General features: G+C 52.1%; 1 protein-coding gene across 2 annotated transcripts in view; it reads left to right on the top strand.

Moving 5' to 3' along the window:
- Positions 1-4694: 4694 nt before the first annotated feature.
- Positions 4695-22216, top strand: part of RGS9 (regulator of G protein signaling 9) — a 50630-nt gene continuing 33108 nt past the window's right edge. The window contains exons 1-7 of one of the 2 annotated variants that reach the window (XM_059670078.1): positions 4695-4944; positions 13222-13318; positions 17358-17408; positions 17807-17913; positions 18116-18167; positions 18427-18485; positions 19496-19572. In XM_059670078.1, coding sequence (XP_059526061.1) covers positions 4888-4944; positions 13222-13318; positions 17358-17408; positions 17807-17913; positions 18116-18167; positions 18427-18485; positions 19496-19572 — 500 coding nt within the window. In that variant the 5' untranslated portion in view covers positions 4695-4887. The remainder of the gene's footprint in view (positions 4945-13221; positions 13319-17357; positions 17409-17806; positions 17914-18115; positions 18168-18426; positions 18486-19495; positions 19573-22216) is intronic. The other variant, XM_059670077.1, reaches the window with a different exon arrangement.

Below are 22216 nucleotides of genomic sequence, written 5' to 3'. Positions count from 1 at the left end.
GGAACTGTATTTAAAGGGCCAGAAGGTTGAGAACCACTGATGTAAGTAGAGTGGAAGTTACGGATGTGTAAAGAAATTCTTGCAGGGGTTAATGTTCTTATTTTCTTTGCACCTCCTGTATGGGCCATCTTCCGGTACCCTTCCAGACGTGGCCATTCCTGGGAAAACCAAGGAAAAGGCAGAAGGGCCAGAACTTTGGAAAATCCCTGAAGAAAGACACTCGCTCTCTGCTGCCCTCTGGGCCGCTCGCAAATGCAGCGATGGCTCTGGAAGGGGGAGGGAGGGGCCTGAACCACCCCACAAGGCAGTGGGAGCATCTGAGCGATGGTACAGGGCCCTCAGCTAGAGTGCACTCAGTGTAACCATCCTTCAAGCATGTTTGACAAAAGAAGAGACTTCAGCAAGCCTCGGGGTGCACAGGTGGGGTGCACCAAGTAGTCCATTTTCCTGGGGGGGCTTCTCCCAAAGGGGGCTCGGCTTGCCCTTTACCCCCACCCCCTCTGATCACTTGTGGCAGGACTGGTTGGGGTATGTCAATGGAAGTGTTCAGCTCTTTTATTTTTTTAAATGTTTTTTTTTTTAATTGATTTTTAGAGAGAGAGGAAGGGAGCAGATAGAGAGAGGAACATCATCCATCTGCTGCCTCTTGCATGGCCCCTACTGGGGATCAGCCCGCAACCCGGGCACATGCCCCGACAGGGAACCAAACCCTGACCTCTTGCTTCACCACTGAGCCATGCTTTTTTGAATGTCTGTCACCTGGAATCCTGTGTGTGTGTGTGTGTGTGTGTGTGTGTGTGTGTGTTTGTGGGGGTGGGGGGTCCCAGTCCAGAGGGGCCGTGCTTTGTCAGGAGCACTGAGCCCCACTCCGCCAGTCGTTGGCGGACTGAGCTTTTCACTCTGCTTAGAATACTAACGTCATATGATGTGTAAAATGGGAGGAGACTTTTGAATTCATCAAGTCTGATACTTTTTTATTATTAGTAGGAAACTAGAGAATCAGAGACGAGGCACCTTGACCAAAGTCACCCATCCAGCTCATTCATAGTGACAGAAAGCAGGTCCGTGGCTGTCTGGGGCCAGCAAGGGGGGGTCACAAAGGCACAGGAGGCTCTTGGGGGACATGCTACACTCCCTCTCGTGATCATGGGTGTCGTTTCACGGGTGTACACGTACATGAAGACTAAGTATGCGGCGGAGTGGGTGTCAGTTATACCTCAGCAGAGCTGCTCAAAAAGTCACACCTCCAGTCGGAGGCAGAGCAGGGAGGGAACGCACATCTTGTGCCTTGAGGCTTTCACACCTCCCCTTCTCCCAGCCTTTGAGGTGTGAAGAAACCTTTTCCCATAATGTCATTTACAAAAACTCCACTGTTCGAAAATTTCTACTGAAAAATAAGAACACCCTTCACAAGCCCTGGCCGGGTGGCTCCGTTGGTTGGAGCACCGCCCTGTGCACCAAAGGGTTGCGGGTTCAAGTCTCGGTCGGGGCACATACCTAGATTGTGGATTTGATCCCCGGTCAAATGCAGCGATGGCGCTGGCCCTTCCTCTCTCTCTAAAAATCAATAAAAGCACGTCCTCAGTGAGTTTTAAAGAACATCCTTTACAAGAAAATAGCAGACACAGGGAGACAGAAGAGAACCCCACACAGCTGGGAGAGGTATGGGGGCAGAGCGAGGTGTGACTTTGCTCTGTTTACCTGTGTTTATCCCTGGCAATGCTTGTGAAAAAGGTCATCTCGGATGGGTCCAAAGACTTCCATCGAGGGTAAAAGAGATAGGGACGCGGTTTTTACAGGACTGTACTTTGTGATGCAGTTGGTGGCCACCATGGGCTAAAACAGTTTTTGAACAATTCCTGGATGAGAAAGAGGCAGGAAAACTTCCAGAAACGTTCCAACTCTCCTCTCTCTCTCTCTCTCTCTCTCTCTCTCTCTCTCTCTCTCTCTCTCTCTCTCTCTCTCTCTTTCTCTCTCCCTCCCCCTGATCACACCAAGCCTGGCCAGCTTCCGGAGGCCTAAAATAGCTTCTTTGTGCAGAAGGTGAAAGTACAGGGTCACGGCTGTCTGTGCTCCGCCCCTCCTTGCGTTGCTGCTGACCTGGCGCTGACCAGCGGGCCGCAGAGGGATTCTGTCCACTGGGTCCCGCATGCTGGCTGGGTAGCCAACAGGGCCCCTGGTTTTCCTGCCGGAATACATTTTCCCGGGCTCTTGCCTCTCTAGCAGGAGTTAGGAAGAAACGTGCATGCATCTAAGCGGTTATTTTCCCGCCGTATGATTTTTTTAGAACAGCAAATGTAATACACAAGTTGTAACAAATTCAGACGAGAGAGAATGATGTGAAATGCAAACGGCAGTGGGGGTGGAGTAGGGGCAGTGGCTCCGGGAGACAGACGAATGCAACGTGATTTCTTTCCGAGTCTGGGAGATGCCTGTCCTGGGGCAGGAGGTGCTGTTACCGAGCTGCCCGAGGTGCCTGGGAACACAGGATCAACCCTGAGGACTCTACCCTGGGAGTCCGCACCGCCAGAGGCATTTAAGCCGCTGCGCTGCTCCGGCAGGGTTTGCCGCGGGCCGTGCCGAGTCCCCTCCACCCGGATCCTTCGCCCTCTGCCCCGCTCTGTGTCCCAGGAGGCTGACCCGAACAGACTGCATCACCCAGGCTGCATCGCCTCTGGCTTCCGGTCTGGACTGGACAATGGGAGGCAGCAGGAGAGGGAGAGTTGGGGTATTTATCCTCCCGAGTCTTTTCAGGCCTTATCCCCTCAGCACTCAGCACAGGGAACTGAAGTAAATGGCTGAGCTGACCGGGGGTGACTTTAGACCTGGGTGGATGGCACACGATTGTGCCTGGGTGACGTTTATCCTACAGGGGGCAAGGTCCAGGCTGGTCACACTGTACAGCGTGTCCAGGGCAGCATGGCTCCAATCCAGGTCCTGAGTCACACCCTTCCGCTGATGAGGAGGACGCGGAGGACTCGAGTGACGATGGTGATGACGATGGGGAGTCCATTTACCTGACGGAGTCACAGGAGGATTTCCTTTTAGCACTATGTCCCTCTGTCATGTTGCAAGATAGTATTTGCTTTTGGGGCCGATCCTTTCCCTGAGGGGTAGTTTACATGCAATGTTATGCTCCCAGATTTTTTAAGAAGACAGTTGGATGAGTTCTGACAAACTTACCTCTGTAACCACCACTCCCATCAAGATATGCAACCTTTGTCACTTCAGACAGTTCCCTATGCCCCTGTCGATGTAATCCTGACCCAAACTCTCCACCTCCCCACCCCTATCAAAGCCAACCACTGTCTGATCCCTATCTCCATCTTCCCAACCTCACAGGATGTGGTGTCCAAGGAATTTCTGATCATGCTGATCTTGCCTCCATGCCCATTCTGTGCTGTTCTCTGTGATGTACCTGCATTTATCCCTTCTCACCTGGTTAACTCTCCATCTTCCTTTAAGACTCCTCCCCCAGGAAGTCTTCCTGATCTTCTCTTCCACTCTGGCTGGGAAAGGTGCCCTGCAACAAAGTCCAGCATTGTGTTGACTGCATCGCCATTATAAATTGATTCTGTTTATAACTTGCCCCATTCACCTGTGAGCTCCTCGAGACAGGAATTGGATCATATACGGCTTTGAATTCCTGATTCTAGCACAATGCCTGACATACAATACATTCGTTTTTTAAATGAATAGGTGAAGTAAATTATTTTTTCCCCAGGACACAGTCATTAACTTTTAACATCACACTACATGTTTGACCCTTTTGGTTACAAGAAACAAAGACTCAAAATATGTGTGAGGATTTGTAAAGAGGCACACACAGCCATGTTGCCTGAGAGAGTGTCCATAGCAGATTCTTACAGGGACGCACCTCCAAAAATATAGGTAAGAACCACTGTGCAGGGACATGGTTGACCGTGCCTTCCTGAGGCAAATCCCTCTTTGTTCTTTTCCAACTTAAACATTTTATCTGCTACAATCAATAGCCATCCAACTTGTACACACAGAAAAGGCACTTTGTATGACAAGCCACGAAGGGTTCTGATGATGGCGTAGGAGGGTCACCCATTCATTTTCTAGCTATGGAAACACCAAGGACCAGAGCAGTGAAATAGAACTTGCTTAGACCAGGCAGCTGGCCCAGTAGCAGGGACTACAATGGACTTTTCTTTCTTCTTCTCTTCCTTTCTTTTATTAACCAACATCTCGCCAATTCCACTTGTCATTTTGCCCTACCCCCCCCCCCCTCCCCAAACACTTTTAAACATTCGTTGAGGGCCAAGCACTGTATTACACACTTCCCCATTCGATGATATACAATCATTCTGTTGAGTATGATCTCACTTTTTTACTTTTCAGGTAAAGAAATTGAGACCTAGAGACTTTAAGGAACTTGCCCAAGGTTGCCCAGCTGGCTACGGCAGAGCTGGGAGAGGAACTGTGTTTCCCACCGCGCTTATTAGTAAGGTTGCCGCGTCTCACTTCTGCACATAACTCTGTTCCGAATGGAGCGGAGTTGAAAGGCCCCTTCTCGTGGCAGACCCTCCCACTCGGGTCTCACCTGAGGTTCTGCTGGGTTCCGGCAGAGCCACACACCGCCCCCTGGCGGCAGGTGAACGCTAGCGCAGCGCATGCTAATGAGCCCGCGGCGCGGCTCGCTGATTGGCTGGCGCGGATTCCAGCTGCTCCCCAGGGGCGGGAGCTCAGCGCGAGTAAAGGGGCGCTGCAGGCAGCCGCCGCCCCCGCCCCGCGCTCTCCGGCTCCCCCCGCACCTCCTCTTGGGCTTCAGGGTGTGTGCGAGGCACGCTGGCCCTTTCACTTGCGGGCCTCTCCTCTTCTCTCCCTGTGGTGTTCTGGTTCTGAATTCATCCAGGGTCCAGGATGACAATCCGGCACCAAGGCCAGCAGTACAGGCCGAGGATGGCATTTCTCCAGAAGGTAAGCTGGTCTGCCACCTGGGCCTGGGGGGTGCGCGGGCACCCAACTCTGAGAAGTGTCCGCGGAGATGCTGGACCGGCTCAGCGCGTGTGGGCAGGAGCGGAGGGCATCCCTTGTGGTCCGTTAATGCTGCTGCTGCTATGAAAGGACTTCTTTGCAGTGTGTGTGTGTGTGTGTTTGTGTGTGTGTGTGTGTGTGTGTGTGTGTGTGTGTGTGTGTGTTAAACACTATCATCATTAGGTTTCCATGTAACCTGTCTGTAGTGGAGACCGGGAGCCAGGGGCGATGGTCTGCTGCAGGCTCAGAACTACCTGTTACTCAGGAGAGAAAGGTGCCCTGCCCGAGGCAGTTCAGCCCAGGCTGTCACCTGCAAGACTGTCTCCGGATCTTGTTATAAGGCACCCAGATATTAAATCAACATTTTGGGGGGTTATTTTTCGGATCCCAAACTGCAGTATTTTAAAGTGTGTGAGTGAGTGTGTGTGTGTGTGTGTGTGGGGGGGGTGACTGTGTATGCATCGATCATGCAATGATATATTTGTAGGATAAAGGACACCCCACTCGCAGCACCCCCAGACCCCCCATTGGAGCATGTGTATCTGCTTATCTTGGGTCTCTGTGCTGGCAGCAGAAGTCAGAACCTTTTCTCTTCGGCCACAGACTTTCTCAGACCAGGTGGCCAGGCACAGGCTGTTGTGTGGTCGTGGGGGAGGTAAAATGCGTCTTGCCCGGGGTGATGTGTTTGGGAACAAAGCGGTTCATTTTGTTGTGAACTCTTCAGATAACCGTGTCTGAAGCGATCGTCAGGGGCTGAGGCCCTCGGTCACTTGTCCACCCTTCCTTCCGTCCACAGCTGCTGTCCACGGCACCGTGTCCACCATCTGAGGCTTATCTCGTTGAGTGGAATTAGCCGAATGCTCGGTGACAAGTGGAGCCCTGAGCCCCTGGAGCTGAGTACGTGGGTGTAGTCAGTGCCCAACTGTCCTGATTTGCCTGTGACGTTCAATGCTGTAACCTGGACAGTGCCGGGCATGCTGGACCGCTGTCACACCCCTCCGCCCACTTCTAGGAGCTTGTGCTTGTATCCAGGTAGTGGAGGTATGAGGCTCATCCACAAAACAGGCGGGAGGTTGTCAGAAAGGACCCCGAGAGCCGATATGGCAGACACCGGTTCCTGAAAGCAGAGGAGACCACCCAAACCCCCTATCTGAAAGCCATGGCCATCCTCCAGGGTTCCCCAAGACTGCCTTCTTCCGCCCCCAGACAGGCAGGCTCGGAGGCTCGGGGAGGAATGTCTGGAGATACTCTCCGTGTCTTCTGAATCTCAGATGTTCTTGCCATCATGGCTGCTGTCTAGCAGAGCTGCCTCTCTTTACCTTGGCCTTCTGACTGGAGTCTGGTTGCCAGCCTCTCCCCCCACCATCATACTCTCATTCTCTTCCACCCCAGCCTCCCCTTCCACCCCTCCCCACCCCACTCTCCACCACTTCCACCCCAGCCTCACCCTCCTCCATCCCAGCCTCCCGCTCCTCCACCCCAGCCTCCCCCTCCTCCACCCCAGCCTCACCCTCCTCCACCCCAGCCTCACCCTCCTCCACCCCAGCCTCACCCTCCTCCACCTCGCTACTGAGGTCCTCGCCAGGTCACACAGCTCCCTAGAGCAGGAGGAAGGATAGAATCAAGGTGTGCAGAGCAGGTCTCAAGAGCCCGTGCCAGGGGATCCCTAGCTATGAACCTGCTGAACTAGATGTCCAGCCCTCTGAAGGACCCAGGCTAAAGGCATGTGGACCTGTGTGCAACTGTCATCAACTTCTCAGAGAAACAGTCAAGGAATATTCATGAAGTATGTTGTATTCCCCATCGGGGGCCTTATATACACCATCTCATTTATTCCTGAACACAGTGGCATTATAAAACACGGACATGTGAAATAGCATGATGGTTTGCAGACTCAGCAGGGGTTGGGATGGTCCGGCGTGAGCAGGAGGCTGACGGACAGGAAGGCTGGAGAGAAGGGCCCAGAACTGGGGGCTTCGAATGTTGTGCTGAGGAGTCTGATGCTCTCCGTGTTCAGGGAGAAGCTGTTTGATGTGTTAAAATCAGAGATGAATAAAATGAGTTGGTTTACAGGTTAGATACAGCCGTGGGCAAACTACGGCCCGCGGGCCGAATCCGGCCCGTTTGAAATGAATAAAACTAAAAAAAAAAAAGACCATACCCTTTTATGTAATGATGTTTACTTTGAATTTATATTAGTTCACACAAACACTCCATCCATGCTTTTGTTCTGGCCCTCCGGTCCAGTTTAAGAACCCATTGTGGCCCTCGAGTCAAAAAGTTTGCCCACCCCTGGGTTAGAAAGATGATTCTGATGAGAGGGTATGAGTTCTTCTCTACCCTGGCTGCACTTGGAGAAATATTGCTCTCAAGTTACCATCCTTAGAGTTTCTGTTCACTTAAGAGGTAATTAAGTAATTAAGTGGGGTAGAGCCCAAGCATTGGCTTTTTAAATTGTGTTTTAAAAAACATATTTTTATTGATTTCAGAGAGAAAAGGAGAAGGAGGGAGAGAGATAGAAACATCAATGATGAGAGAGAATCATTGATTGGCTGCCTTCTGCATGCCCCCTACTAGAGATCAAGCCTGAAACCTGGGAATCAAACCATAACCTCCTGGTTCATAGGTCAACCCTCAACCACTGAGCCACCCCAGCTGGGCTAATTGATTTTTTTTTTTTTTTTGAGAGGGAGAAACATCAACTTGTTTCACTTGTTTATGCAATCATTGGTTGATTCTTGTACATGCCCTGACCGGGGATCAAACCTGCCATCTTGGCATGTAGGCCCGATGCTCTAACCAAATGAGCCACACCAGCCGGGCGACATAGGTCTTTTAAATAGGGCTTCTCAAGTGAACGCACAGCTAAGGTGAAAGCCCCTGGGACATTTGAGAACTCTGGAGACATTTTGGGGTGTCACCGCTGGGGAGGGGGATGCTATGGGCATCTTGTGGGCAGAGGCAGGATTCCTGCACAGGCAGCCAGCCCCACACCCCAGAGTGATCTTCCCAGGTGTCGGTGGCACCTCGGAGGGCGGATGCATTTCAAAGTGCAGATGCCAGGTGGGCAGAGCCTGAGAGCCAGGAGGGGGGCAGAGAGGAGACAGGTCAGACACAAAAGCAGAGTCAACAGAAGTTGGCCACTACTGGCCGGGGTCACCTAGGACGCGCCTTGGGCTTTTGACCAGGGTGTAAAGAGCAGGTCTGGGGGAAAGACTGTGAGCCCCGATGCGGGGATGGCACTTTCGAGGGTCTTCTGGACGTGGCGGTCAGATGGCCGGGAGGTCAGCGGGCCTCCGTGTGGTCAGACGCATTAGCAGGAGCCCCTTCCGCTTTGTTGCAAAATCACCTCCTGGTCCTGGGTCGCTGTCCCCATCTGTGTACAGAAAAGTACTGATGATTATCATCCCCCTGGGAGCCTTCCTTGGCTGAAAGGAAAATTCCAGCCCCACAGATCTTGCGCATGAGTGACAGGTCCTTAATGCGAGGCACGGGCGTGGGCGTGGAGGGTGGGATGCGGCGGCCGTCAAAGCCATCATTTCTGCTCCTTCGTGATGTGGGGGTTCCCTGTCACGCCGGCAGTCACACCACAGCACGTTGGCATCTGAGAGAAGCAACGTGGGCCCGACACCCCTCCACCCTGGCCCCCAACACGGGGTCAGGGGGGCCCAGCTCAGCCTGGTTCTGGTTCTGTGGCATTTCCGCGTTGCCTGGGAAGGCGGTGTGGCTGCCGGGAGGCGCCGGGAGCTGAGTCTGGTTCGGAGCGGGCACTGACATTGGGGGTGGGGATGGCCATCCTCTCCCTCATTCCTAGAGGACAGCCCGCCGGACAGAAGTTGGCAATACAGAGACCAAAGCAAACCTTCGCCTGCGTGGGCTGCCGTGGCCAAGTGCCACCGGCTGGGTGGCCGGAACCAGGGGCACCTCGGGCTCACAGTGCTGGAGATCGTGGCGTTGGCGGGGTTGGCTTCGTGTGCGGCCGCTGCCCTGGGCCGCCGGCCGGCTGCTTTCTCCCGTGTCCTCGCGTGGTCTTCCCTCTGCGGGCGTCTGTGTCCTAACTTCCTCTTCTGGGAAGGACACCGGTCGTAATGGAGTTGGAGCCCCACTAAACGGCCTCATTTGAGCTCCATTACCGCGTTTACTTAAAAAATAGATTTTTATTGATTTCAGAGAGGAAGGGAGCGGGCTCCGTCACCTTCTTAAAGCCCTCTGTCCAAATGGAGTCACATTCCGAGGTCCCGGATGTGAGGATTCAACATATGAGTTTGGAGGGGGCGGGGTTCACCCCTAACAGGGTTTCTCAGAGGCGTGCCACGGGCCAGAGTCCTAGCCTTTCCTCGCTGGGTGGCTGGGAGACCCTCCGAGGAGAATCTGAGGAAAACTGATTGGCCTCCCAATGGGCCCGGCTCCCGCAGAACGTTCTCGGGGTCCCTGTGTGCCCCCTCCCTTCTGGGGGGGGGGGGGTGATCCACCTGCCAGAGAGAAACCTGACTCCCGCATTGTGCTGTAAAAATAGCTCTCATTATTCCTCCTCTGAAGGTTATTTTCAAGCTCTTTATAACTAGGTTTTAATTTATTTTATTATTTTTTTAATGCGAAGAGATGGGATCAGATTCCCTGACTTTCTCTCTCAGGGAAACTCAGGTTTCCAACTCGTAGGGCGGGTTTCTACTTCTTCTCCAATATCGGGGCCCTCTGTTCCCTCGAAATGCTGCTGTTTCATCTAAAATCCATTTTAAAATAAATGTGGGATCTCACCTGGCAGGCCCTCATGCCACAAAGTCAGGCACTTCTCAAAGTGGCATTTGACCCCACAGCTCATGGTTAGTTGAGAACTCGGAAGGAGTTGACTCCCGCAACCTGTGGCTCCTGGGTCCCCTGGCCATGTCCAGGGGGAGTGAGGCCACCTCCCAGCCCCCACACCTACCTGGGGCGCCTCTTAGCTCCCCTCCCTGCTGTGGCCGCTCTGCTGGCCCAGTGGCCTGAGATACTGCCAGGCCTAGACATTGCCGACCAAGGACCGAGGCTCCGATGGAGCGGAAATGAAGTTTCCATCCCAGAACAAGCCTGTGAGCCAGGAGAGTGTCCTCCAGAGGAAGCCAGCCCGCAGTCAGTCTTGCACGAGGAGCCCCAGGCACCCCCTGGGCCCCGGCCAGTCTTGCTCGCTGGCTGAGCCTCTGGCACTGTGCCCAGAGTGACCTTGACCATGCCCTTGATCCTGGTTGTTTCTCGAGATGCTGGTTTAGCAACACATTGAAAGTGGACGCTCAGCACTCAGCAGTGACTCAGGACCTCGTCCCACGCCCTTCCCTCCTTGGGGAGGTGGGAGCCTTCCAGCTGCAGGAGTGGCTGGCCGAGGGGCAGGGGGCAGGTCTAGTCTGTCCAAATCGGGGTTCCTCGGCATGATCCCCCCCTCCAGTGCAGCCGGGTTAATCTCTCTAATGCAGCGGTTCTCAACCTGTGGGTCGCGACCCCTTTGGCGGTCGAATGACCCTTTCACAGGGGTCGCCTAAGACCATCCTGCATATCAGATATTGACATGACGATTCATAACAGTAGCAACATTACAGTTATGAAGTAGCAACGAAGATAATTTTATGGTTGGGTCACAGCATGAGGAACTGTATTTGAAGGGCCAGAAGGTTGAGAACCACTGCTCTAATGCTATATCTTTTTTTAATCCTCACCTGAGGATGTTTTTTCCCATTGATTTTTAGAGAGAATGGAAGGAAGGGAGGAGGGGGAGAGAGAGAGAGAAACATCGACCGGAGAGAGAGACACATGGTTGGGTTGCTTCCTGCATGCACCTGGACTAGGGCCGGGGACTCAACCTGCAATGGAGGTCCGAGGTACCTTGACAGGGAATTGAATTCCCAAGTGGCCGATGCTCTAACCACTGAGCAGCCAGGCAGGGCGCTCATGCTGTTTTTAACATTTATTTCATTGTGGTGGAACCCTGCATACGAGAACTTTCAGTGTACAAACAGTATTGTTACTTTTACGATACTGTAGAGCAGATCCCTAGAATCTATCCACGTTGCTTAACTGAAACATTATGCGCTTTTCCTAGCCCCTCCCTAACCCCCTCCCTCCACGCTTTGATTCATTTTGCGTGTTAGACACTTCACATAAGAGGAAGCATGCAGGCTTTCTGTGACTGGCTTGTGTCACTCAGCAAAATGTCCCCCAGGTTCATCCGGGTTGTCGCATGTGGCAGAACTTCTGTTTTTTCAAAAGGCTGAGAAATATTCCATGGTATGCATGTGCCACGTTTCCTGTATCTGCCCATCCATCAGGGGACACAGGCTGTTTTCGCATCTTGGCCGCAGTGAGCTATGCTGCAGTGAACACGGGAGTGCTCATAGCTCTCCGAGATCCCGAGGTCAGTTCTTCCTGATAAATACCCAGAGGCAGGGTTGCTGGGTGGTATGGCAATTCCGGGTAATTTCTGGAGGAACCTCCATACTGTTTTCATTTTGCGTTCGCATCAACAGTGGACTGCAAAGGTTCCCAGTTCAATGTCCTCACTTTCCTGTGTGGAGAAGCTGGGGGCCTTGTTACTCCCCCATCCCCTCCGCCTCTTGGAGCACAGCCTCCCTCCCTGTCTAGGGAAACCCTACTCTCTCCATGCACACTGCTTTTTCATCATCTCAGCCTCCTCTTCTTCCTGGTTCTTATTCCAGTCAGTATCCTCCATATTTTTTTGATGCAAAATTCAGCCTGCCTTTGCCATGTAATACATGCTGACTTTGTGCATGGCTCGATGCTAAGTGCTTTACGTGATCAATCTCATTTAATCTTCACGTCATTCCTCTGATGGCGAGGCACTTGCAATCTCTATTTGACAGAGCAATGAGTCAGTGAGATGTAGCAATTTATCCAGCGTATACTTTGGAGCAGGGGTTTGAATGGAGCATTTTAGTCACCCAGATCCCTAGTGTTTATCTTAAATTTCTATTTTCCTACAGATGTCTTCCCAGCTCTCCGAGGATGGGGGGACTATCTCTTTTACTTTGTTGTATCCTCCACAGTGCTGGGCATGCAATACATGCTCAATAAACACGTGCTTAATCAATAAATATGTTTAATTGGTGAGTAGAGCTAGGCTTTTACTGCCAGGCATCTGAACACAGCCCTGCATGCAAAGTTTCAAAGATGCATGAATTGTACAAATGCTACAAATGACGATTCCATCAATAACCACCAACATATGTCTCCTTACAAAGCATCTATCTTTAAGTTTATATGACTTTGTCCTTATTTATCTTTATGCAGTATAACATATCGTGCCTTATAAAGCATTTTCACACAATTAATTAGATTCTAAGAGATTACAAAACCATACTTTGTAGTGCAGGGCTGTGTTCAGATGCCTGGAGAGTGTATTTTATGAAAAGCAGGAGAATAAGGGTGATGTCACCAGGTTGGTTAAATCGAGGGGAAGAGGTAGACCACTGAGCTCTTTTAGTGCGGGGAGCGGACAGGTTGCTGTTCAGGTGCGACCCTCCACAAGGACAGGTCCAGCTGTGCACAGCTGCCCCGACTTCCAGAGAGAAAATCTTGGCCATTGGCTCTGGGTGAAATGGCCCTGGCAGGGTTTGGAGCACAGGGGTGACATGTTCTAAAATGATGAAAGGACTCACTCTGACGGCTCAGTTGAGAATAGACCGAGGGGTGGACGTGTCACAGTGAAGCCCCATCACGTCCTGCCCCGACTACAGCGACGGCTTTTCTCCACGGGGGCAGCCCGTGTCCTCCCTCTGCCGTAGACCACGTTTCCAAAACGCAGGCCAGGCCATGCCACTCCTCAGAACAAAATCCGCATGCTGGGCGTGGCATTCGAGGTCCCGGGACGGGGCCTCCACCTGTCCCTCCGGCCTCGCCTCCCCCTGCTGTCTGTCCCTCTCACACCCTCCCGTGCCTGTGCTCATCCTCCCCCTTTCTGTCCAGGAAAAGCCTTTGCTGTCAAGTCCCGTCTTCTCCTGAAAGTCTCTGCAGCATCTCCACGTCAGGCCGAGTCTCCCGGGCACGCCCACGGCGCGGGCACGGTGCCTGGAGCATGCTGCTCCTCTAGTTCTGGTGGCCTCACTCAGGGCCGCCTACGTGGTTCGCTCTGTGTGCCCATCTTTGTGTCCCCTGACCCCTCCGTGCCCTGCAAAAAGCCCGACTCAGCCTCTGACACGGTTCCCCTTAGCCACACTGTTTGCTTCTGCCTTGCAGATTGAAGCGCTAGTGAAGGACATGCAGAGCCCGGAGACGGGGGTCCGAATGCAGAACCAGAAGATCCTGGTCACCAGCATCCCTCACGCCATGACAGGTAACCCGTCCTGTGACGTAGTCTTGTCCTGGAACAGACCACACAGGGGGGCTGGCGAACTCCAGCCCGTGGTCACATTTGGCCCGCGGCCTATATTTGTAAATAAAGTTTTATTGGAACACGGCCACATCCCCACTTATGTATTGTCGTTGGCTGCTTTTATATGACCATGTAAATAGCTGTGCAGAGAGACGGGATCACGGCCCGCAAAACGGAAAATATTTACCCTCTAGCCCTTTCCAAAATACGTTCGCTGACTGCTGTGCCCCAGGCCCCTTCTGCAGAGGGGGTCGGAAGGGAGGAGAAAAGGACTCAAAAGGTCGCTTTGTGAAGCCATTCCACCAGGGGGTCATTTAAAAAAACACACGTTTACTGTGACTGTTTGTTTGCCTTGTTTGCTCTAATGAAATCAGGTAGCAGAAAATAACTAATTGGCAGTAAAAAAACTGGCCTTTGTTCTACCCTCCCCTACCTTCTAATTTGTATTCAGACCCTTCTTAACTACCCTGTGGGGATGGCGCCCCTGTGTCCTTTCTCTGGGTGTGGGATAAAGGGGTGCAGAGCATCCTTTGAGGATATGGACAGAAAGAGCTGAACCCCAAAGTAAGAATGCATTTTGATACATGTGTGGCATATGTTTTATGTTTTGGGTTGCAGTGGAGGGCATGTTTTCTACGGAGGCATATTGGCTGCAGAAGCAGACAGCTTCTCGCAGCACCAGCTGGGGCCTCGCCCTGTGCTGAGCTCCCCATGAGCCCTCACTCGCCCCCCAACCCCCACCCACGACCTGACTATTAATTTCTCATCAAGTGCCCTCGCCTTTGCAGAGGCAAGCTGGCTACCAGCCTCCTGATTCCCTGTCTGACGGCCTGGAAGACGAGCTCCCCCCACCAGCCATGTGCCACTCAGGGTTCCCTGAGTGCCAGCAACAGAAGGCCCACCCTGGCTAGTTGGAGCAAACAAGGAATTGATTGGAATGTGACAGGGCAGCTCACCTAAGACAGGGAAACGGATGAGCTAGACTCGGGAAAGGCTAGGAACCCAAGCAGCCTGGGCACCCAAAGAGCAGGGATCAAAGGGCAGACTTTCCAGGGTGCCTCTGGCCTCCCCCAGCAGTTAAGATGCAGCCGTGGCAGTTCTCCCACCCTGGTTGTCACTGGTTTTGGCCTGAATTCTCCACTAGATTCGGAAGCCCTCAAGGGGCAGAAGGGGCAGAATCTCCTCTTGCTCATCTGGGTAACCCCAGTGCTTAGCACAGCTGTGGGGCAGGGGAGAGATCTAATACAAGTCCATGGAATGAGTGAACCAGCCCTGGTCTAGCACTTGACATTGAGTCAGGCTCCCCGGGATTGAATCCGCTGGGTGCCTTTTCTAGCGATGTAGCCGAACCTCAATGTTCTCATTTTAGAAGCAGGCGTGGCAATTCCTGTCTAAGAGAATGAGTGCAGGAATTACTAAAGGAGATAGTACCGTGCCTGTGGCCAGCACACAGCGGACGCTGGAGGAGTGGCAATAGCTCACAGTTTCCCACACTGTGTCAGTTGATATACACCGTACAGTTAGGGAAAGATGCAATCATCCCCATGTCGCAGAGGGGGCCCTGGAGACGCAAAGAGGTCCAGCAACTTGTCCCCATGTCACTCGACTCCTACGTTGGCCGAGCTTGGACTTGAGCCCAGTGATGTGACTCCAGTGTCCACACTCTTATTCCTCTCAGTGTGCACTCACTGCTCCCCTCCCTCGCACACGGGGTGCACTGGTTCCCGGCTGAGGTGCCCCCTGCCATGCTTCCCCTTGCTCCTCCTGCTGGTGAACCCCAGCGGCTGTTGGAACAGGGCACAGGGAAGGCCTTGTCTTGCAGCTGCAGATCAGCACTCATAACAGCTAACTGAGTAATTGGCATCCATCTCCTCGGATGGCAGGTGACCCAGGACTTCTGGGGACGAAGATGGCTGTTGTAGAAGCCCTCGCAGACCACGTGGTACAGATGCCAGTGGCCTGTAATCTCATTTGATTTATTTCAGGAAGCAGTCAAGTGGATGAGAAAACCCTTGGCTCCTTGGTGGAGAGCACTAATCTGTCTGCTGTCTATTTGGGTCTTTCTCTCTCGCTCTGCATAAACTGTGCAGCATTCAATGAGACTTGGGGTGGAAAGTCTAAAACAGCCAGTCCTCCCCTTGCCCTAGCCCAGTGATGGCGAACCTATGACACGCGTGTCAGAGGTGACACGCGAACTCATTTTTTTGGTTGATTTTTCTTTGTTAAATGGCATTTAAATATATCAAATAAACATAAAAAATATAAGTCTTTGTTTTACTATGGTTGCAAATATCAAAAAATTTCTATATGTGACACGGCACCAGAGTTAAGTTAGGGTTTTTCAAAACGCTGACACGCCGAGCTCAAAAGGTTCACCATCACTGCCCTAGCCAGTTTGGCTCAGTGGATCAAGCATTAGCCGGCGGACTGAAGGGTCCCGGGTTCGATTCTAGTCGAGGGCACATGCCTGAGTTGCAGGCTCGATCTCCAGTAGGGGTTGTGCAGGAGGCAGCTGCTCAATGATTCTCTCTCACCATTGATGTTTCTATCTCTCTCCCTCTCTCCCTCTCCTTTCCTCTCTGAAATCACTAAAAATATAAAATAAAAACAGCCAGCCCTCGGATTTTAAATGAAGTTTGCTTTTGCCCAGCCAACCAGGGGCGAATAAAGCTAAGAGTAACGGAGGAGAATCCAGTGAAAGCAATAATGGTGGGCACGTGGGCACCGACAGAGGTAAAGGCTGGCTATTGTGCCCCAGGGTGTGGATGGGGCGGGAAGAGTTACAGGTGGCCCAGCCTCAGCCATGCTGTGGGCAGGTAATTAAGCCCAGAGAGTGTGGGAGTGGAGCATAAGGGCCCTTCCTGGAGGCGCCAAAGGAAGTGCCCCTTCGCCATCTCCGAGGAGGGAAGCCTCCTTTGCTACAGTCCAGCCACAAGGACACAGGCAGCGGGGTCTCCGACCCTGATGCTCCTTCGTGGCCTATTTTGCGGGCCGGCTGCCATGCAGGCCGGGGACCAGCGTGGCCTTTGTAAAGCGGCTGGGGTTGCTGGAAAGGGAGGTCTATGGCGTTTGCAAGGTGGCGTCTGCTTTGGGGTGTTCGATACCAGGACAGCTTGTCTTTCTTCTGCGATGGTGCTGCCCTCCTCCTACAAGGAGCATGAGCTGTGCATGGGGCGAGGGTCCAGGTTGAGTAGGAGGCACACAGCTTCCCTGTGGCCCTGCAGCAGTTCTGGACTTGTTGGTGGAGCTTGGTTTGCTTCGGCCCTTAGATAAATCTGAATCCTGGGGGGCTGGGTGGGAGGGGTGCATGTTCTCCCCGACCCTGTCTCTCTCTGCCTCCCTTAGTTTTTTCACACCAGCCTCCACTCTGCACTGTTCCCAGGACTCAGGGCAAGAGTAACCATGGAGCCACATTCTACTGTCCAAAGTAATAACTCACCCTACAAAGAGTTACTAAAATCTGTCCCATCCTCCTGCTTTGATAAAAGTACCTTCACGAGGGTTTGAGGTCTCTGGCTCTCCCAGAGTTTCCCCCCGGGAACTGGGAGGCATCGGAGAACCAGCCCCCTAGCTCAGCCCACCCCCATTTTTCTTCCCATCCCTGGCTCTGATTTAGCCCATGTGTCCAGGCTCCACCTAGAGCGCCATGGACAGCTTGCCTTGGGTCTGATTATTTTCAGTGTTAAGACCTCGTCTGTTTACTTTCTACTTGAGTCTATGCACAAATCATTGTGAGGTAAGAAAAGAGGGACCACAAGAGAGGTCAAGATGGAGAGTGTGTAGGGGAGGGTAAGCGGGAAACCAGGCCAGAGCCAGATCATGGATGGCCCTGAATTACTGGCTGCAGGGTCTGGACTGCACACAGTGGGGGTGGGTGGGTGGGTGGAGGGAGTCCCTGAAAGTTTTGAGCAGAAGAGGGATGTGATCACAGCTGAGCAGGGAGGAGGCCAGCGGGCCTGTGAGGAGGCTCTGATGACGGCCTGATATTTCTGTTTTGCAGGAAGTGATGTTCTGCAATGGCTTGTCCAGCGGCTCTGGATCTCCAGTCTGGGTGAGAGCTCGTCTGGCCCTGGGTGACCGAGGATTGCGTGTGCAGCCCGCGAGAATCTCCGCCGGGCAGAGGCTGCATGGAGGCTTAGCCCGGGGCTCTGAGAAATCGACATTTTAATTGAACAGACAAGGCCTTCATGCGTAAAACAACCAGAATCCAACTGGGGGACAGAATTGTTTCATACAAAATACTGGCTGGGGGGTCCTCCTATTAGCGCGTTTCCCAGCTGGTACTCGCCCACAGCCAAGTCCAGGAACCACTGTCCTCCCTCCTTGATTGACGTGCTGGTGGGACGGAGGCATCTTTTTTGGAGTTTGGGGTGCTGTGTGGGGGCCGGGTAGTGAGCCTCTGCCTTCGGCCCCTCTCTTAACTTCCATGCGTCCGCTGCTTCTCCCCAGAGGCGCAGAACTTGGGCAACTTCATCGTCAAGTACGGCTACATTTACCCCCTGCAGGACCCCAAGAATCTCATTCTCAAGCCCGATGGCAGCCTCTACCGATTCCAGGTGAGTCTTGGCCCGACCGTGGCTATTAATATGGGGTTAATCTTATCTGAAGAGATAGCTGCTTGGCTTCACATCCTCACAGATCAGGACTTTGGAAATAAGTGGAGGGGGCTACGGACGTTTTATCTGTTAAACCACATGGCTGGGGCCTTCCTGGGTCGGAGCCCACTGTCTAAGCGAGGTTTCTTGGTTTCTTTCGTAGACGCCGTATTTCTGGCCGACCCAGCAGTGGCCAGCGGAAGATACAGACTATGGTAACTGCCTCTCCTCATGCCTTTGTTAGTGCTGAACGTGTTGCTTGTTTACTTGCTGCATTTTGGTGGCATTTGTCTTGCTGTCATCATGACCTTTCTATCCGTACACCCCTGTATTGGGAGTGTTCCTGCAGGAAGAGAGCGGGTCTGCTGTGTTCTCTCCACCGACCGGGCCGAGCACAGCAGCCTCATGCCCAGAGAGCCTGCAGATGTGGTTCTGAAACCTGATGATGGAAAATGTCATTGTTTTCTTCCCCAGCCATCTATCTGACCAAGCGAAATATCAAGAAGAAAGGGGTTTTAGAAGAACACGAAAAGGTACAGAGATACTTTCAAGTAAAGGTTATTATACTTGAGTAGAATATAGTCTTGAGTTGTTCTTTCCCCCCATTTCCCTCATTGCTACGTTCATATGTATCCTCATCCATCCATCCGTTCATCCATTTGTCATCCATCATCTATCCATCTATCATCCATTCAATCTATCATCCATTCATCATCCATCCATCCATCCATCCATCCATCCATCATTTGTCCATCATCCATCCATCCATCCATCCATCCATCCATCCTTTATCCATTTATCCATCTATCATCCATACAGCCATCATCCATCCATCCATCCATCCTTTATCCATTTATCTATCATCCCTCTAGCTGTTGTCCATCCATCCATCCCTCCATCCATCCATCCATCTACCCATCATCTGACCATTATCCATCAGGATATTTAGAAGCAGCTCCCTGAAGTGAATTCTTCCCTATGTTGAACTTCAGTTTCTCACGCTGTAATTTAAGACTTTGCTATCCCAAAATGATTTGAATTAATATGTATGATAATGCATATTAATTGGTGAACAGGTTTGAATTTGCATTTGTGGTGGGAAAGCAATAGTATACACTTTTGTTTTAGGCTTGAGGAGTCATATTTCTCTAAAGGCTTGATTTCTGGGCAGGCGGTAACAATTCTGCTGTGTTTTATGCATGACAAACATGTTTTTAGAAGAGCCAGCATCATACCAATGTTAGGTCTTATCTTTGTGGATTTGTGGTGCTCTGTTGAGTACTGAGTTTCCATGCTCCTCCCCACACTGTATTCCCTTCCTCCTGATCAGATTTGAGATACATATATTTTTTTAAAAAAAGGCTTTTTGAGAATTTGGTGCTGCACCTTGAATGAGCAGCTTGAAAAGCTGGGCGAAGGCCCATTGACTGGGCCTTGTTGTTGCCAAGCCAGGGGCATGCCCTCGTCGACGTAGGGCTTTCTGCCCACTGCACGTGGCACATGTCACGGGCCTCAGTGTTCTCACTGTGTTTTCCTTCCCTAGGAAAACTACGATTTCTTGAACAAAAAAATCAACTACAAGTGGGACTTTGTCATTATGCAGGCCAAAGAGCAGTACAGGTGAGTGAAAGGTCCTGGTCACCCCCTGGTTGTCCTCCCTCCCTCCCTCCCTTGTGTCCTTTTGGTAAAATAACCCTTTAGTGGGCGTCTATGGTTCAAGCACTGGACTAGGCATAGGGAATATAGAGACACGGTCTGGCGGGTCAGGCGGAAGACTGTGATGCTGCAGTGGGATGAGAGCCACAGGCAGGAGTTTGCAGAAGGAGCTGTGGAAACCACATTGAACTTGGAGGCTGTGTAGGAGGCCTCCAGGTGAAGGATGGTGATGGTGCATGGAGTGGCGAGGTGGGAGACATCGTGCTCTAGGCAGACAGGACCAGAGTCTGGAGGCAGGGGATGTCTGCTTGACACAGTTTCCCATAGCAGACGTGGAGAGTGGGAAGCTTGGAACTGGCAGAAGTGAGGGTGGCGATAAGGGCCACAGGGAAATATTTTGAAGCAGGGCAGGCGTGTAATCAGATTCGCATGTTAGCACCACCACTGCTGCTCTCATTTGCCTGCTGTTCACATCAGAAATGGAGCTAACATCCTTCTGGAGGGCTCTCTTTTATTTTTATTTTTAAAAATATTTTTATTGATTTCAGAGAGGAAGGAAGAGGGAGAGAGAGAGATAGAAACATCAATGATGAGAGAGAATCACTGAGCCCGCAACCTGGGCATGTGCCCTGACTGGGAATTGAACCATGACCTCCTGGTTCATAGGTTGACACTCAACCACTGAGCCACACTGGCTGGCCTGAAGAGCCCTTCTTGTCCACAAGAGCCAGATGTAAACGCTGGGGAGGGTGTATCAGTCAGGATGAGGTTAGGCTATTGTAACAAGCAGTCCCCACATCTCAGGGGCATGAAACCACGGGGCTCACTTCTTCTTTGCGGGTCACCGGGGCCCTACGTGCTTTGTGCCACCAGGACCTATGCTAAAGGAGCAGCCCCGCCTCGGCCTTGTCTGTTTCCAGAGCAGTGGGGGGGAGGGGCTGGGAGGATCACAGGTGCTGCTGGTCACGTCTGCTCACGATTCATTAGCCAAAGCAGGTCACATGGTTATGCACAATTTCAAGGGAGGATGGGTGGGGATGTACAATATTTTCTTTTGAGAGAGAGAGAGAGAGAGAGAGAGAGAGAGAAATTGACTTATAATTCCTCCCATTTATGCATTCATCGGTTGATCCTTGTATGTGCCCTGACCAGGGATTGAACCCCCAACCTTGGCATACTGGGAAGATGCTCTAACCAACTGAGCTACCCAGTCAGGGCCATGGGGATGTACACTATTACTGTGTGTGGGCGTGGGATCAGGAATATGGGGGGACTGATGCCAGTGGATTAAGCCCAGGGGGCCCACCTTCACTCACCTTGCCGGGTCCAGATCCTGGCAGCTCTAGGCTGGCTGGCGCATGGCGGGGCCGGATGATGGGGACCCCATTCTCATGAAGCAGCCTGGAACCAGAGGAGTGGTGGGTTAGTCAGGGTTCTCTAAGAAAAGAGAGCCAATCGTGTATAAATACACATAGATTTATGATCAGGAATTACAGTTATGGAGGGTTAAGTCCCAGAATCTGTAGCCGGGAAGCTGGAAGCCCAGGAGAGTGGATGGTGTAAGTGCCCGGCATGAGCTGGGGCGGGACACAGACATTTGGTCCATAGCAGTCTTTTTTTTTTTTTTTTTAATCCTCACCCGAGGATATTTTTCCATTGATTTTTTAAGAGAGCATGGAAGAGAGAAACACATCCATTGGTTGCCTCCTGCACACGCCCCAACCAGGGCCTGGGCCAGGGAGGAGCCTGCAACGGAGGCACGTGCCCTTGATCAGAATCGAACCCGGGACCCTTCGGTCTGCAGGCGGATGCTCTATCCACTGAGCCAAACCAGCTAGGGCCATAGCAGTCTGTTTGGTTCACCACTGTACTCCCAGTGCTTGGAACATAGTGGGAGATCAATACCTACATGAATGAATAAATGAATGTAATGCTGTTGCTGAAAAATCTTAATATGAAAAACATTCATAATAGGACAAACTAAAATACTTCCTCGTTTACTGACTCCCTTGGGTTCCGTTTGTTACTCTTTCAATAACTCCTATGAGAAGAGCAGCAGAGCGAAGCCGGGAAGGACATGGGAGTAAATTAGCGATCGACTCTGTTTACAAGGCTGACCAGCATGATGGATACTTCACAGTGCCCCAGGCTCCTGGGGACATGGTGGTGGTGGGGGGGAGTTAACCTGGTAGAAAATCGAGTTAGCTTGGCAAGGGAAAGTGGGAGCGACGCTGTTTATATTTAATTTCCCCAGGAGGTTGGCACAGCACCCCACTGGAACGGCCCTCCCCACCCATCTGGGTGGCTGGCTGTTCTGTGATTCACAAGACGTCAGCTGGCAAATAGCTCTGCCCCCTCTGTCCGGTCGAAGGCATGTGCGTCATCCCAGGTTGCCTGGGAAAACAAGCGTCACCCAGTGTGAGCGCAGGTCGCCGTGGAAATGGTGCCGAGTGGGGCCCAGGGCGCGATAATGAGCGTTGCCCGGCTCCTACAGGACCAAAGCGCGGTCTCATTTCCTCTCCATAAAGGGAAGGGGAGACCGAGAGATAAGAGGGAAATAAAAAGCCTGTTGGAATAATAAGTTGGGCTCAGAAAAACCCTGGCTTGG

Source organism: Myotis daubentonii, chromosome 16, assembly GCF_963259705.1.
Source record: "Myotis daubentonii chromosome 16, mMyoDau2.1, whole genome shotgun sequence".
NCBI classification, from domain to species: Eukaryota; Metazoa; Chordata; class Mammalia; order Chiroptera; family Vespertilionidae; genus Myotis; species Myotis daubentonii.
Note: the sequence above shows the minus strand (reverse complement) of the source record. Positions and strands in the feature narration are given on the sequence as shown.